At 25.4% G+C, this 14815-nt stretch overlaps 2 protein-coding genes across 2 annotated transcripts; both read left to right on the top strand.

Moving 5' to 3' along the window:
- Positions 1–2112: 2112 nt before the first annotated feature.
- On the top strand, positions 2113–3890 carry OCT59_019532 (uncharacterized protein; the record flags this gene model as incomplete). The annotated part of the gene is made up of 6 exons (XM_066143594.1): positions 2113–2119; positions 2652–2746; positions 2814–3121; positions 3197–3340; positions 3407–3420; positions 3490–3890. 6 exons carry the CDS (start codon positions 2113–2115, stop codon positions 3888–3890), a joined length of 969 nt encoding a protein of 322 aa, XP_066005329.1.
- Positions 3891–9902: 6012 nt separating this feature from the next.
- OCT59_019531 (uncharacterized protein) lies at positions 9903–10785 on the top strand (the record flags this gene model as incomplete). Its single annotated transcript, XM_066143593.1, has 6 exons — positions 9903–9971; positions 10320–10345; positions 10418–10447; positions 10520–10549; positions 10623–10668; positions 10756–10785. The coding sequence occupies 6 exons, from the start codon at positions 9903–9905 to the stop codon at positions 10783–10785; spliced, it is 231 nt and encodes a 76-aa protein (XP_066005328.1).
- Positions 10786–14815: the final 4030 nt, after the last annotated feature.

Here is a 14815-nt window from a genome sequence, read left to right as displayed (position 1 = left end):
TAAAAAATCAGATTTATAAAATTTTAATTATTATGAATAAAAGAAATTACTTTAATGAAATTTATATAATTTTTAATTATTAAAGATAAATATAAATAAATATAAATATAATAATATAAATATAAAATCTTTTGATTTAATATTTATTTTATTTATTTATTAAAACTTACTGTAAATAATAATATAACTTTATAATGTTTAATTTATAGAAATTACATCAACAAAATTAAGAAATTAATTCATCAAAGTTTTATTATTACAAAAATTATAAAAATTCAAAGGTAAATAAAATATAATGATGCAGATAAAAAAAATTTAAAGATAAATACAAATGTATATAAATATGTAATAATAATAGTTATAATACAGATAAAAAAAATTTTTAATTTAATATTTTATTATCAAAACTATTGTAAATAATAATATAACATCAAATAAAAAAACAAGATTTAAGGAAAAGGCCATTAGCATATCAACGTATTGCATACAATCAGATTCTAACTATACAAACAGAAGAGGGTATGTTTGATTTGGAAAAAAGAAAAATTTTGAAACATAATGAACAATGGTCAATAGCATTAGAAAAAACAAAACAATACATTAACCAATTTATTAGAGAAGGGAACAGGGTACTTTGGAAGGTATATAATAATACAAAAATATACAAATATAATATAACCTTTCTTTTTTTTTTTATCTAGAGGGTAGTGAAAGCATTTACTTAAGCTTTATGAAATAGTGATTCTATATAATTTAATAGCTACTATTGAAGGATATAGGTGAATTTTATAAGGTAATGGTAGGACACAGGAGCAATCTTATGGATGGGGAACTGGTTTGGAGTTTTAATAAATTAGTTATATAACATATGTTTTTATATTCTTACATATAACTAATAAACTCATAAATTGCACTACCTTAGTTAAAAAAAATAATATAACATCAATAATTTTTAATTTATAGAAATTACATTAACAATACTAAGAAATTAATTCAATGAATTTATATAATGTTTTATTGTCACAAAATCACAAAATAATGATGCAGATAAAAAAAAATTTAAAGATAAGTATAAATGTATGTAAATATGTAATGATAAAGATAAAAAAATTTGAAAATAAGTATAAATGTATATAAATATAATATGTCATCAATAATTTTTAATTTATAGAAATTACATTAACAATACTAAGAAATTGATTCAACAAATTTATATAATTACAAAATCACAAAATAATTATACAGATAAAAAAATTTAAAGATAAGTATAAATATATATAAATATGTAACTAAATAATGCAGATAAAATGCAGATAAAAATTTAAAGATAAGTATAAATATATATGAATATGTAATAATGCAGATAAAAAATTTACTAATTTAATATTTTATTTATTAAAACTACTGTAAATAATCAATAATTTTTAATTTATAGAAATTACATCAATGATATTAAGAAATTAATTCAATGAACTTATATAATTTTTTATTATTATATAATTACAAAATAATGATGCAGATAAAAAAAATTTTAAAGATAAGTATAAATATATATGAATATGTAATAATGCATATAAAAAAAATTACCAATTTAATATTTTATTTATTAAAACTACTGTAAATAATAATATAATATCAATAATTTTTAATTTATAGAAATTATATCAACAATACTAAGAAATTAATTCAAGGTAAATAAAATATAATGATACAGATATAAAAAATTTTTATTTTACTAATATATGTGATTGTAATTTATAAATATAATTTATTATATAATATTAAAAAAACTATTTAAAGGACAGTATAATATTTTTTATTTTATTTTTTGATTAATTTATTAATTAACAAATATGTCTGAATTATTATATAACAAAATTTATAATTTTCTTATTACTTTACCATTAAATCATATTACTTTTTTTTCTGTTATTTATTAGATAATGAAAAATAAACCTTTAATAGAAAAAGAAAAATTAAATAAATAGTAGAAAAAGCTAGTAATGAAGCATTAAAAACTGAAAAATTTTAAAAAATGGAAGCTTAGGATAAAATAAATAATATTTTGAACAGGTATGTTTAAAATATTATTAAAAATCAATTTATTAAATAATGAATGGTGCATTTTTTGATAAATTTTTAGACTTATAATATTTTAGTCTATTGGGTGAATATAATAAACATACTAGTGTTAAATTCAACTTCACACAATAAAGTATAACGATAAGCCTATGTACTTGTTTTATAGCTCTATTAGTATCAATATTCAACTCTGAGGACGTATGAAGAGTCCTAAGACTTTAATTTTATAAGTTTTAAAAATTTATATGGGGACCTGTCTAGCAAAACAAGGGGTTGGGACCAAAAAAATTTTTTTTGAGATTTTATTATAATTGTAATTTTTAGTGAAATTGACATATAATTATCATATAAACAAAAAAATTTTTTTTTGAGACCAAATCCCTTGTTTTGCTAGACCAGTCCCCATATGTAAGAAACAAAGTTGTTTCACTATGTATAGGCCATACAGAAATGATAACTTTGTTATAATATTCTGATAACATGAGCTCATAATATTAAAAACATATATATATTAATATTTTATTTACTAAAATACAATTTTTTGCGCCGATTTCAAATTGCTTTTGAAGGTATTTATAGTATTTGTGATATTGAAATAGATAATAAAGTTCTTAATAACGAAGAAATCAAATATAATATAAATGATTTAAAAAAGAAACTTAAGGTATTTGTTTTTTTTAACAATTAATATTATTTAATTTTTTAATATAAATTTATATAATTTTTTTTAGACAAATAATTCTTCATATGCTTTAGAAATACGATTAGATTTAGAATATATAGATATTGATAAATTAACTAATGATTCAGATATAATAAAAAATTTATCAGTAGGAGTATACCAATCTTTTATAAAATTAGCAAAACAAATAAAAATAAATAGTTTACCAAATATTATTCAAGAAGAATGCAATCAATTTTTAAATGATTTTAAAAAAGAAAATTTAAATTTATTATATAATAAATATAAACATAATAATACTTGGATAGAATCAAATGAAAAATTGTGTGAAATTACAAAAGAAATTCTTAATACTTTGTAAGTAATTTTTAATATTTAAAAATATTATTTATTATAAATTTATAATTATATAATTAATTTAAATTTTAAAAGGAGTAATATATGGAAAAATCCAGCATTTAAATCTGAATTTGCTAATATACAAAGTAAAGGAACATATGTAACTGATGTTATTGTTCCACTTTTACGTACTACATTAAAGGATCTTATAATTGGAAATGTTAATTTACTTAGCACGTAAGTTTAATTAAATTTTATTATAATATAAATATTAAAATAATCTAATTAATATTATTTATTTAGTGCTGAAAAACAAAGTAAAGCTAGTGCAACTAGAAGAAAAAATTATAAAAAACAAGAAAAATGACCTGATATTATGTTTATAGAAAAAAAAGATAAATTAGTTGAACTTATATTTGTAGAATATTTCTGTTTAATTTGTAGTAATGATAAAGAAGAAAAGGATAAGATAAAATTATGGAGAGAGATGAATGATGGAATAAATTATATATATAAAAAAAATAGATTTGATAAAGATGAATTTGGAATTCTTGGAATTCAAAATGCTGGAAATAAAATGCATTTTAATATTATTATTAGAAATACATCTAAAGTTAATTGTCTTTATCATTTATATTCTACTAAAATTCCAGTACAGCCAACTAGTGATAAGATGCATTTATTAGAATTTATAAATGTATTATTATATATAAGAAATATTTTAACTATTAATATTTCTTTATTATTAAATGTATTACCAATTAAATCAAAACGATTAAGAAAATAATAAAGTAGTTATACAATATCTACTGATATGGAGGATGATTAATTATTATTTTTTATATTTAATAGAATTTATTATTACAAATTATTATATATATTTTTATTATATAACTAAATAAAATTTATATATATTAAGATAATTTTTTAATTTTTATTTTATTTTTATTTTTAATAAAATAAATTATAAATAATTTTATTTTATTTAATAAAATAATTAAATATTGAGTGAATTTATTTACCGCACCCTGCGTTACAATGCATCCTTCCTTTTTTGTAAATTGTTTATGTTGATCTTTAGTTTATACACCGCACCCCCCCTTAAAATGGCAAATGATAAACATACAAATATATATAAATTTGTAACGCAGGGTGCGGTAAATACATTATTTCTTAAATATTATGTATTTATTTAAGAATTATAAAATAAAAAATATTTTTGAATTGTATATTTATTTTATTTACTTTTTTAATATAAATTGATATTTTTTTTAATTTTATTTATATATTATTAATATTATTTATTATAAATAAAAAAACCTATAATTTTTATTATATTTTTAATAATTTATTTAAAAATTTATAATATTTACATAAGATTTTTCTACTAAATTTTATTGTATTTTATTAAGCATATATATATTTACAAATTATTTATTTAACGCCACCATGATTTTAAATACATATAAGCACAAATTGTCTTATATAATATAATGGGAGATTAAGACTAAAATTTTTCTTATATATTTTAATTTTAGTTAGTATTATACAATTTTATTTAAAAGTAATGCATATGTAATAAATAAAATAAATAAAAATTTTTAAAATTAATATTAAAATAGTACTAATTACTAAATTTCTTTTTAGTTAGAGTAGTAATATTTCTTATTATATAATAACACTTATTTATATTCTTTATTTCTTCATCTTATATTCAAAATCTTATCCTTTATTTTAATTTTAATTAATTATACTAATATAGCTTTTATAATAATATACTAGTATTCACCTGTTAACTACGTTAACAGTTAGGGGTAGTCTGTATAACAATTCCATATATTTATAGTAATACGCACTTTTCAATTTTATTTTATTACTTAAAAATTAAAAAAAAAAATTATTTTTTATTTATTCTTTGAGTTTTGCTAAAGGTGACTTCAAACTATTTTTGTTATGCTCTTTTATTTTTTGTCTAAGAACATAAAGATCAATAAAAACGCGAAAATCAAGGATAAGGTTAAAAAGGAATCACATCCCAAAGATAAAGAACACAAAGATCAATAAAAAACGTGAAAATCAAGGATAAGATCAAAGGGGAATCACATCCCAAAGATAAAGAACACAAAGATCAATAATATCACGAATATCAAGGATAAGATCAAAGGGAATCACATCCCAAAGATAAAAGAGCACAAAGATCAATAAAAAATGCGAAAATCAAGGATAAGATCAAAGGGTAACCACATCCCAAAGATAAAGAACACAAAGATCAATAAAAAACGTGAAAATCAAGGATAAGATCAAAGGTAATTACATCCCAAAGATAAAGAGCACAAAGATCAATAAAAATGCAAAAATTAAAGATCAGATCAGAAATGTTAGTAGTGTTCACAAATCAAAAAAAAAACAAAAAAAGAAACAAAAAAACAAATGCAAATACTCACTTCAAAGCCAAAATCTGGAATCCAATTCTGTCCCTAAAGAAAAAGAAAGAAAAGAAAAGGAACATTAGTAGTGTTCCAATCAAAAAAGAAAAAGAAACAACAACATCAGGAAATTATATAGTGCGAAAAGTTGCGCAAGTTTACACATCATAATATTTCGTAAGCTTCCAGACCCGCCGCAAGTTTGCGTAAGCGTAATATTTCGTAACTTTTTAAAATATTTCGAAATATTACGATATGCAAAGCTTCGTAATTTTACGATTTGTAATATTCCGTAATTTTGCGGTTCGCAATATTTCGTAATTTTACATAATATTTCGTAAGTTTTCAGACCCGCCGCAAGTTTGCGTAAGCGTAATATTTTGTAACTTTTTAAAATATTTCGAAATATTACTGTATGCAAGGCTTCGTAATTTTACGATTCGTAATATTCCGTAATTTTACTGCGTAATACTTCGCAACTTTTTAAAATATTTCGAAATTCTATGATGCGTAATGTTCCATAATTTGACGATTCGTAATATTCTGTGATTTACACAACTTAATATTTCGTAATATTTCAAAATATTTCGATAAATAATACTTCATTTTCTGTACTATAAGTTTATATAATGTATGTTTTATTAGATATAATCATAAAAAATTACAAGTATTTATTAATATATACAGAATACATAAAAGTAAAAAAGAGAAAGAGTAGAGTAACAATATTATTAGACGTAAAAAGAAGAGAAACAGCTATAGTAACGTTAGTATTAGATATAAAGATAAAAGAAATATTGTTATTATTGTTAGTATTAAGGTAAAAAGAGTTAAAGAAACAGTAAAAGGAGTAAAAGAAACATGGATATTATCGTTAGTATTAAAGTACAAGTAAAAAGAAATAAAGGAAACGTAGATAGTATTGTTAGTATTACGACATAAAGTAACAAAGAGGTAAAAAAAACGCGTTAATATTAAAATAATTAGTATTAATAAATAAATATTTCTATACCTGCAAAGTAATTGAACAAAAGAATAAAGAAATAAAGAGAAAGGAAAAAATAAACATGTTGTTAGTATTGTTAGTATCGTTAGTATTAAAGTACAAGTAAAAAGGAATAAAGGAAACATGGATATTATTGTTAGTATTACGATACAAAATAACAAAGAGGTAAAAAAAAATGAAAATAATTAGTATTAATAAACAAATATTTCTATACCTGCAAAGCAATAAATTATGAAATATATGTAAATATATTGTATATAATTAAAGAAATAATAGAAAGAAGAGACAAAAAAATTAAAAATATTGAACAAAAGAATAAAGAAATAAGAAACAAAAATAAATAAGACAAAAACGCGTGCATGATTAAATGATTAAATGATGCAAGGATCAGCCTAATTTTGATTGGCCAGAAATCATGTACATCGTATAGCGGGTGTGACATAAATAAATCGTGACTGAAATTTGTGTTCAATTTGTGTTCAATTTGTGTTGATAATTCTGGTAAAAAATTATTAATTTTAGCCAAATTTCGTTAAATTTGTTAAATTTGTGTTGAGTTTGTGTTGAATTTGTGTTGCGTAATTTTTTATTTATCACAAGGGGATGATATTTAGTAATTGCATGTACGACGTACAAGATTTTTTTTTATGATTTTTTTAAGAAATGTACGCAAAATATTTAATCAGAATATAATTGTTTTATTTTTAAATATGTGATTTTTTTTTAAAAAAAAAATTGATTTTTTTAAAATTCAATAGAATGTGCTAATAATAAATTGGTTTATTTTTAAATATAATATATTGATATTTATATTTAAATAACCAAAACATGTACATGATTTTTAATTATTTTTAATTGAAATCAAACTAAGATTTTTTTTTAAAAAAAAATTAAAATAAATTAAGTGATTTATATTTATATTTAGAATCATGATATTTATATTTAGATAATCCATATCCGCATGAGATTTAATTAATATGTTTAATGATGAAAAGTCTAATAAATTAAATTTTAATTGAAACGAGAAATAAAATCAAACCAAAGAGGTATTGTTCAAATTTTATTTAAAGTGACATTTTACGACTTTCTTTCAAATTTTTACTCATCCCAAAATCAAATTACTAATAATGCCTCGCCACACACGTCGTCGTTCCCACTATAACGTCCATTGGAACTGGGCTATGATGGACGAACTTGTTGACATACGCCGAGACAGAAACCGCGCCTACCACAATATTAATGGTAGAAGCCGCCAAGATTTTTGGGACTCTGTTGCCAATAGGTTCATATGACTAATATCTATAATTTCTTTAAGAAAGAATTTAAATTCAAATTAACCAATCCATTTAATTGAATCAGAATAAATAGAATATTTCGAACGAGGGTTTCCGGGCAACAGTGCAGCCAAAAGTGGAGGAACCTCGTCAGGGGATTACCATGTAAGTAAATAAATAACATTACATTCATATAAATTAAATGTATTTACCGAATATTCAAACTGATTTTGATATTTAGAACTATGTCCTTTATCGTAATGGTAACCCTGGGCGGCGGCTGTGGACGCGTACCGGCGCAAGATATTATCACGAATTTAGAACGAGATTTTGGGAGAGGCCGGGTAATTATACTATAATAAAATTTATAATTAATATTTACGTTCATGTTTTAAATTTGATAAATTTGATCAATTTTAGTCACGCGTGACGATCGTAGAGGGGCAAGGGGAGAAACTTACCTACGTATCGTAGAAGAAGATAATTATTTTTATTTTTTTATTATTTATTAAGTGAGTAGCTAGGCCCTAGATCAGTAGAAATATCGGCTGGAGACTCACGTTTTTTTTGGGCTGTGACTGATACTGACGTCCACGCCGTACAGCCTGGGTACTATTTTATAAAATAGTAGCGAACAAGTATCAAATGTGTATTTTTTTTATTAAGTTATAATAAAAATTAGAATTTACTTTAATTTTTAACATAAAAATTGTAAATAATAAAAAATTCGTAAATAAAAATAAATTTGCTTTCCCAAACTGGTGTTTATATAAAAGAAAAGGTGTTTATATTATTTTTGATTATTCAATAGTATCACATGCCCCTTGTATACGTTCTACTGCATATGCAGTTTACAATCTCGTAAATTTTCGAAATATTTCAACCGTAATATTACGCAGGTTTACAGTTTCGTAAATTTTCGAAATATTTTAACCGTAATATTACGCAGGTTTACAGTTTCGTAAATTTTCGAAATATTTCAACCGTAATATTACGCAGGTTTACAAGTTTCGTAAATTTTCGAAATATTTTAACCGTAATATTACGCAGGTTTACAGTTTCGTAAATTTTCGAAATATTTCAACCGTAATATTACGCAGGTTTACAGTTTCGTAAATTTTCGAAATATTTCAACCGTAATATTACGCAGGTTTACAGTTTCGTAAATTTGCAGAATATTTTGACCGTAATATTGCGTAAATCTTACGATATTGAAAACTTACGTAATATTTTAACCGTAATATCACATAAATCTTACGAAATTGTAAACTTACGTAATATTTTGAAATTTTTCGAAATATTATGCCATAAACTTTCGTAAACTTACAAAATCGTAAACTTACGCAATTTTTCGCGCTATAAAATTTCCTGATGAAACAACACAAATATTCACTCCAAAACCGAAATCTTGAGTCCAGTAATATCCGAGTACATTCCTAAAGAAAAGAAAGGAAAAGGAACGTTAATAGCATTCCTAAATCAAAAAAAAAACCAAAAAAGAAACAAAAAAACAAATGCAAATACTCACTTCAAGGCCAAAATCTGGAGTCCAAGTCCGTCCCTAAAGAAAAAGAAAGAAAAGAAAAGGAACATTAGTAGTGTTCCAAATCAAAAAAGAAAAAGAAACAACAAACACAAATACTCACTCCAAAACCAAAATCTTGAGTCCAGTAATATTCGAGTTCATTCCTAAAGAAAAAGAAAGGAAAAGGAACGTTAGTAGCGTTCCTAAATCAAAAAAAAAAAAGAAATAAAAAATAACGCGAATACTTACTTCAAAGCCATTTTATTTTTTTTTCTTTTTATCAGTCAGGATCCCCTTTTTTTGTAGGGCGTTGGATCCTTTTTCTTTTTTTGGTAGGTCGGTACTTTCTTGCAGGACGACACTACGGGATTCTTTTTTTTTATAGGTCAGTTCGGTATTCTCTTTTTTATAGGACGACGCCCCGGGATTCTCTTCTTCTTTTTCTTTTTTTGTAGATCAGTTCGTAGGTTCAGTTCGGTGCTTTTTTCGCTCCGAGATTCTTTCTTTTTTTTGTAGGTCGTTCATATCCTTGTTATCATCACCAAGTACTTCAGTTTCGAATAATCAAATGAATTTGGATATTTTGGATGATCAAGGAAATTCTCAACCTCAATCTCAACCATCACAAGAAACTGAGGTTGAAATAAACGTCAAAGCTTATGGGTCTTCGAGAGTTGCATGTTCGATGTTCATCGTCTATACCTTTCATTTCGGACTAACGACGACGTCGTGCAATAACTGGGTCAGTAAAAAATTCATAACCTAAAATTTCGCTGATCTTAGGTCAGGAAAAAAATACGTACCATGGCTATAGAGTTCTTTTCTTTTTTGTAGGTCAGTTCGGTATTCTCTTTCTTGTAAGACGATGCTTCGGAATTCTTTCTTGTAGGATGACGCTTCGGGATTCTCTTTCTTGTAGGACGACACTTCGGGATTCTCTTTCTTGTAGGACGACGCCTTCAGGATTCTTTTTCTTTTTTTGTAGGTCAGTATTCGGTATTCTTCTATCAGGTTCGTATTTTTTCTTTCTTTCAATTTCTCTTTCGTTAGAAGTTTCTAACCTCTCTCTTTTTTTTTCTTTAGGTCGGTCCTTTTTTCAGCATCGGAATCCGGGTAGGTAGAGCACTCTTTCTTTCGCTTTCCTTTAGTTAGAGGTTGCTAACTCCTTCATTTTTTTTTCTTTAGGTCAGTCCTCTTTTCAGCATCGGAATCCGGGTAGGTAGAGCTCTCTTTCTTTCATTTTCCCTTTAGTTAGAGGTTGCTAACCTTTTCTTTTTTTTTTCTTTAGGTCAGTCCTCTTTTTGGTCAGTCCTCTTTTTAACGCGAGATTCCAGGTAAGTTTTTCTTTGTTTTCGCTTGTTCCGCTTTGTTTTGTTTCATTTCGTTTTTCGTTCGTTATAACCTCTACCCTCTTCATTTAGGTCCCAGTTCTTTCAGCTCTTCAACCCTAAGGCCTAAGGTGCGTTTTTTGTTTCGTTTTGTTTGTGTTATTTGTTTTGTTTCGCTTTTCGCTCGTTTTTACCTTTACTCTCTCCATTTTAAGTCCGGCTCTTCGGCTCTAAGGTGCGACTTGTTTTCATTTTTTGTTTGTTTTGTTTTGTTTTTCGTTCGTTTTAACCTCTACTTTCTTTCCATTTAGGTACGCGCGGTGGGTTCTTTTTTTTTTTTTTGCTTCTCTTTTTTCGTTGTTAAAGAAAGGAAAGGAAATAAAAAAGTAAAAGTTACGCGTAGCTGCCCGTAACATATTTTTATTGTTATTGCATCATGTGGTCATGCACTGCGGTTACATAATTTGTAAATAGTTATTTATGTGGGTAGTCTAAACATAACGCCCACGTGATTGCAGTGTTTTTTAAATATTAGATAGTATTATTAAAGATGCTAGTTTACTTTAATTATTTTTAAGAAAATTCTGATCTTATTAATTGCAATATATAAAAATTTATATTATAGCACTTTTAAAAAAAATAAAAAAAATAATAAAGAATAATTTGTGTTAATGGATTAATTAAATTAATTAAAATTGTAATCTAATCTAATAGTATTAGATTATAAATTTTAGTAAATATTTTAAGTTAATCCAAATAAATTACTTATTATTATTGATTCCTTTTATTAGAATATAAATTCTATTAAAACTTAATTAATAGATCTTTAAAATAAAATATGTAGAATAAGAAAATTTTAAAATTAGTAATATGTGATTTTATCTAGAATCAATATAAATTGTCATTACTGATTTTTCACAAAAATTAAATTGCCAGTTAGAATATTTATGGTTAGAATGAATTGCATAATCATTATGTCAAAATTGCATTGTAGATGCAGTAATTTAATTAAAAAGTTTGCAGGCCAATTTATACAAACAAAAAACAGTACACGATAATACATAGTGAACTTTAAAACAATATAATAAATCATTTATACAGTTTTAAATGTTAATCATAAGATTTATTTTTTTCTACTGTAATTAAGAATTTTGTAATATATCAGCAACGGTACATACACATTCCAAATAAACATTAATTCCATAACATTCATCTGTTTGTAAAGGGTCAATTCTAGAAGCTAAATTTAAAGATTGATTGGCATTTAAAATATTTGTTGGTTCGTTAACCGTAACTGTGTCAGATTCAATAGTTGGTATAGGACTATACTTCTCCGCTAATTAATTACGTCGTATTTCGGCGAACGGACCAATTCACTATTTATTATAAAATTACTATGAATTAATTACGTCTGTCAAAATACATTATGTCTGTCAAAATAAATTTAATTAGTATTTTGTCATTTTGACGAAAAGTATATATAGGACCATCCCAATATATGCCGTATTCTTCTAAATTACTTACTAAATTATTTTCAATCCCTCTTATTCCATATTGTAACATTCCTCGAGTAAAAAGTTGTGTCAGATTCAAATTATGTTCTGTCCGGATTGAATGCAAATTCCATGCATCCGCGAATAATTTTAAAGTATTATTAATTCTTGGAATATATACATAATGTAAACAGAACATATATACAGTATTGTCAATATCTAAACCGCAATTTTCCTCTAAATAATTAAAAGCAATAATGTAAATCTTTAATATGCGCTTAAGATCAACCCACAGCCTTTCGATGCATTGGTTATGTACGGATGAACCAGCTATAAAACTACCTCGGCCATTTCCTCTAAATGACTCCATATAACGTTGAACTCGAATGTTTTCTCCTCCTCTATCTGCTCGAACACGACTAGGAGTTTCATAAGTATTGCATGCTTCTGTAAAAGCGTGTAATACAGTTTCAGCCTTATTGTTTCCTGAGCATCTTAGATAAGTAATTAATCGTGAATACCCATCTATCCCACCATGGATCACAAACTTCCATCGTATCAGTTTGTGATTGCCATCAATATGCCAGAGGCAATTGGGGCCAGCTACGTTATATACTCTCCTCGGGATAATGCTGGACCAACGGTTGAGAACACTAAAAGTATCAATTCGTTGCAGTGATTCACGCAACCGTTGATGCGGAATTCTTATTCCTAATGAGCGTAATGATCCCATTAAAAGAACTTGTCCAAAGAAGGGATGCTCAGCCCTCAAATCTCTAATAAGATCATCAAGTTGTTCGTTGGTTATTTCTGTATAAGATGCTAAGTCATCTGGTATGTTATATTCTTTTTAGCGTCGATATATAGTTTTTGTTGAAACCCCAAAAATTTCAGCAATCTGGGTCCATTCAAAACCTTCCTGTCTTAATAAGCGTAATGTACATTCCAAAATGATTACTTTATATCTTCTGCCTGTTGGTTTAAAAGAAACCAACCTGCTATTAATGTTTGAACTTTCGTTTTGCAAATTTTCAATCTGAGTTTCCAACTGGTCTTTAAGCAGTAAAATTGTATTTATTTGAGTGATATAGTATGGTCGTTCTCTTACGTTTAATAAATATGAGTACATTGCTGACAAGAGATTCAATCTTTCCACACACAATTCTAACGCATTAATATCACCGCTACCAAGAAAGTTCATTGAATTTTGTATTATTGTAGTAGAAAAGTCTTCAAATTGTTGTTCCTCAACAGTAGGAAAATTTAATGCCATACTGTATTTATGGGTTTATGGAAAATTAAAGATCTTAATAAAAAAAAAAAGCCAATTAACCCATATAATTTTTTACTAAACTAAATAAAGAACGCGTCTAAAATATATGCGAGTAGATGTATTGACGTTTAAAAAAATGTCAATCCTGATTTAAAAAATAGTCACCATTTTGATAATCCAATTTTCATTGTCAGAAACACGTGATTGGATGCAATTATTAAATTACATTCGACTTTTTTCTCACCTAGTTATTGCATTAAAAGCAACCAGGAAAGCTAAGAAATAAATATAGCAAGAAAAGTAAAGAACATAGAACTGGAAAAATGGGATGAATAATAAAAAGGTGAATAGGTATCGTAGAAGATGCTATATATATATACCAGTCGTATCTCTAAGGAGGGAAAGAAGAAAACAGTTAATAATTGTCAGAAGGAAAGGGGAAATGTATGAATTTAAGACTATAATTATATTCATGAACCTAATCCAGAAAAACAGGAGGAATAGTGAGAGGAACAGGAAGAAATAGAGTAAAAAAAATAGGAGGTCAAATATCACCAGTATATGGCCATGGAGAAATCTAAGTATGCTTGTTTCAGAAATTAAAGGGGTGAAAGCATATATTTACGTAAAATTAATTGACGTTGTGAATGCTAGATGAACATAAATGTGATAAAGAGGACAAATTTTAAATGTTTGACTGGGAGGAGAAATTAAATTCGTGGTTGGGGAAAGTTTTTGAAATCAAAATCAGGTGGACATTGATCTTTGTCGTTAGGAGCATCACAATTATCTATTAGTTGTAGAATGTAAATGTAATAAAGAGATTTTAAATGTTTGACTGGTAGGAGAAAATTAAGCACATCCAAAATTCAGGTTGGAGGAGTCTGTTGAAATCAAGAATCAAGCTCAGGTGTGCATTGATCTTTGTCGTTAGGAGCATCATACTTGATGGAAGTTGATTATTTAGGAAACATTATCAAATGCAAGATCTAACGTGAAAAATTGAAGATTAGAAAGAAGATAAAAACTTTTTTACTTCGCTCTCTTTTGTAATTGCTCTTTTCCGTTCTTCCTTTCTTTTTTTTCCCTCTCTTTCGTCCCCCTCTTTATTTAAATAATTGGTTTTACCTGATAATCATCATACTTTTTTGATGACCGGGTGTGTATTTATTTTCTTATTTCTTTTCGTATCATTATTTATTATTAACTTTCATATTTCTTTTTTAGGTTTCAGCTTCTTTTTTTTTGGATTCAATAGCAGCTTTTAAATCAGATTTAGAAAAAATAATGTGATGATAATTAAGAACCTTAGGGCGAACAACTGTAATGTAAGCAATAGCAAAAAATAGCAAAAAAGAGTGTGTTGGTGGTAGGAAACGTGTTAGGT

Source organism: Rhizophagus irregularis, chromosome 29 (genome assembly GCF_026210795.1).
Source record: "Rhizophagus irregularis chromosome 29, complete sequence".
NCBI lineage: Eukaryota > Fungi > Glomeromycota > Glomeromycetes > Glomerales > Glomeraceae > Rhizophagus > Rhizophagus irregularis.
This window is presented reverse-complemented; position numbering and strand designations above follow the sequence as displayed.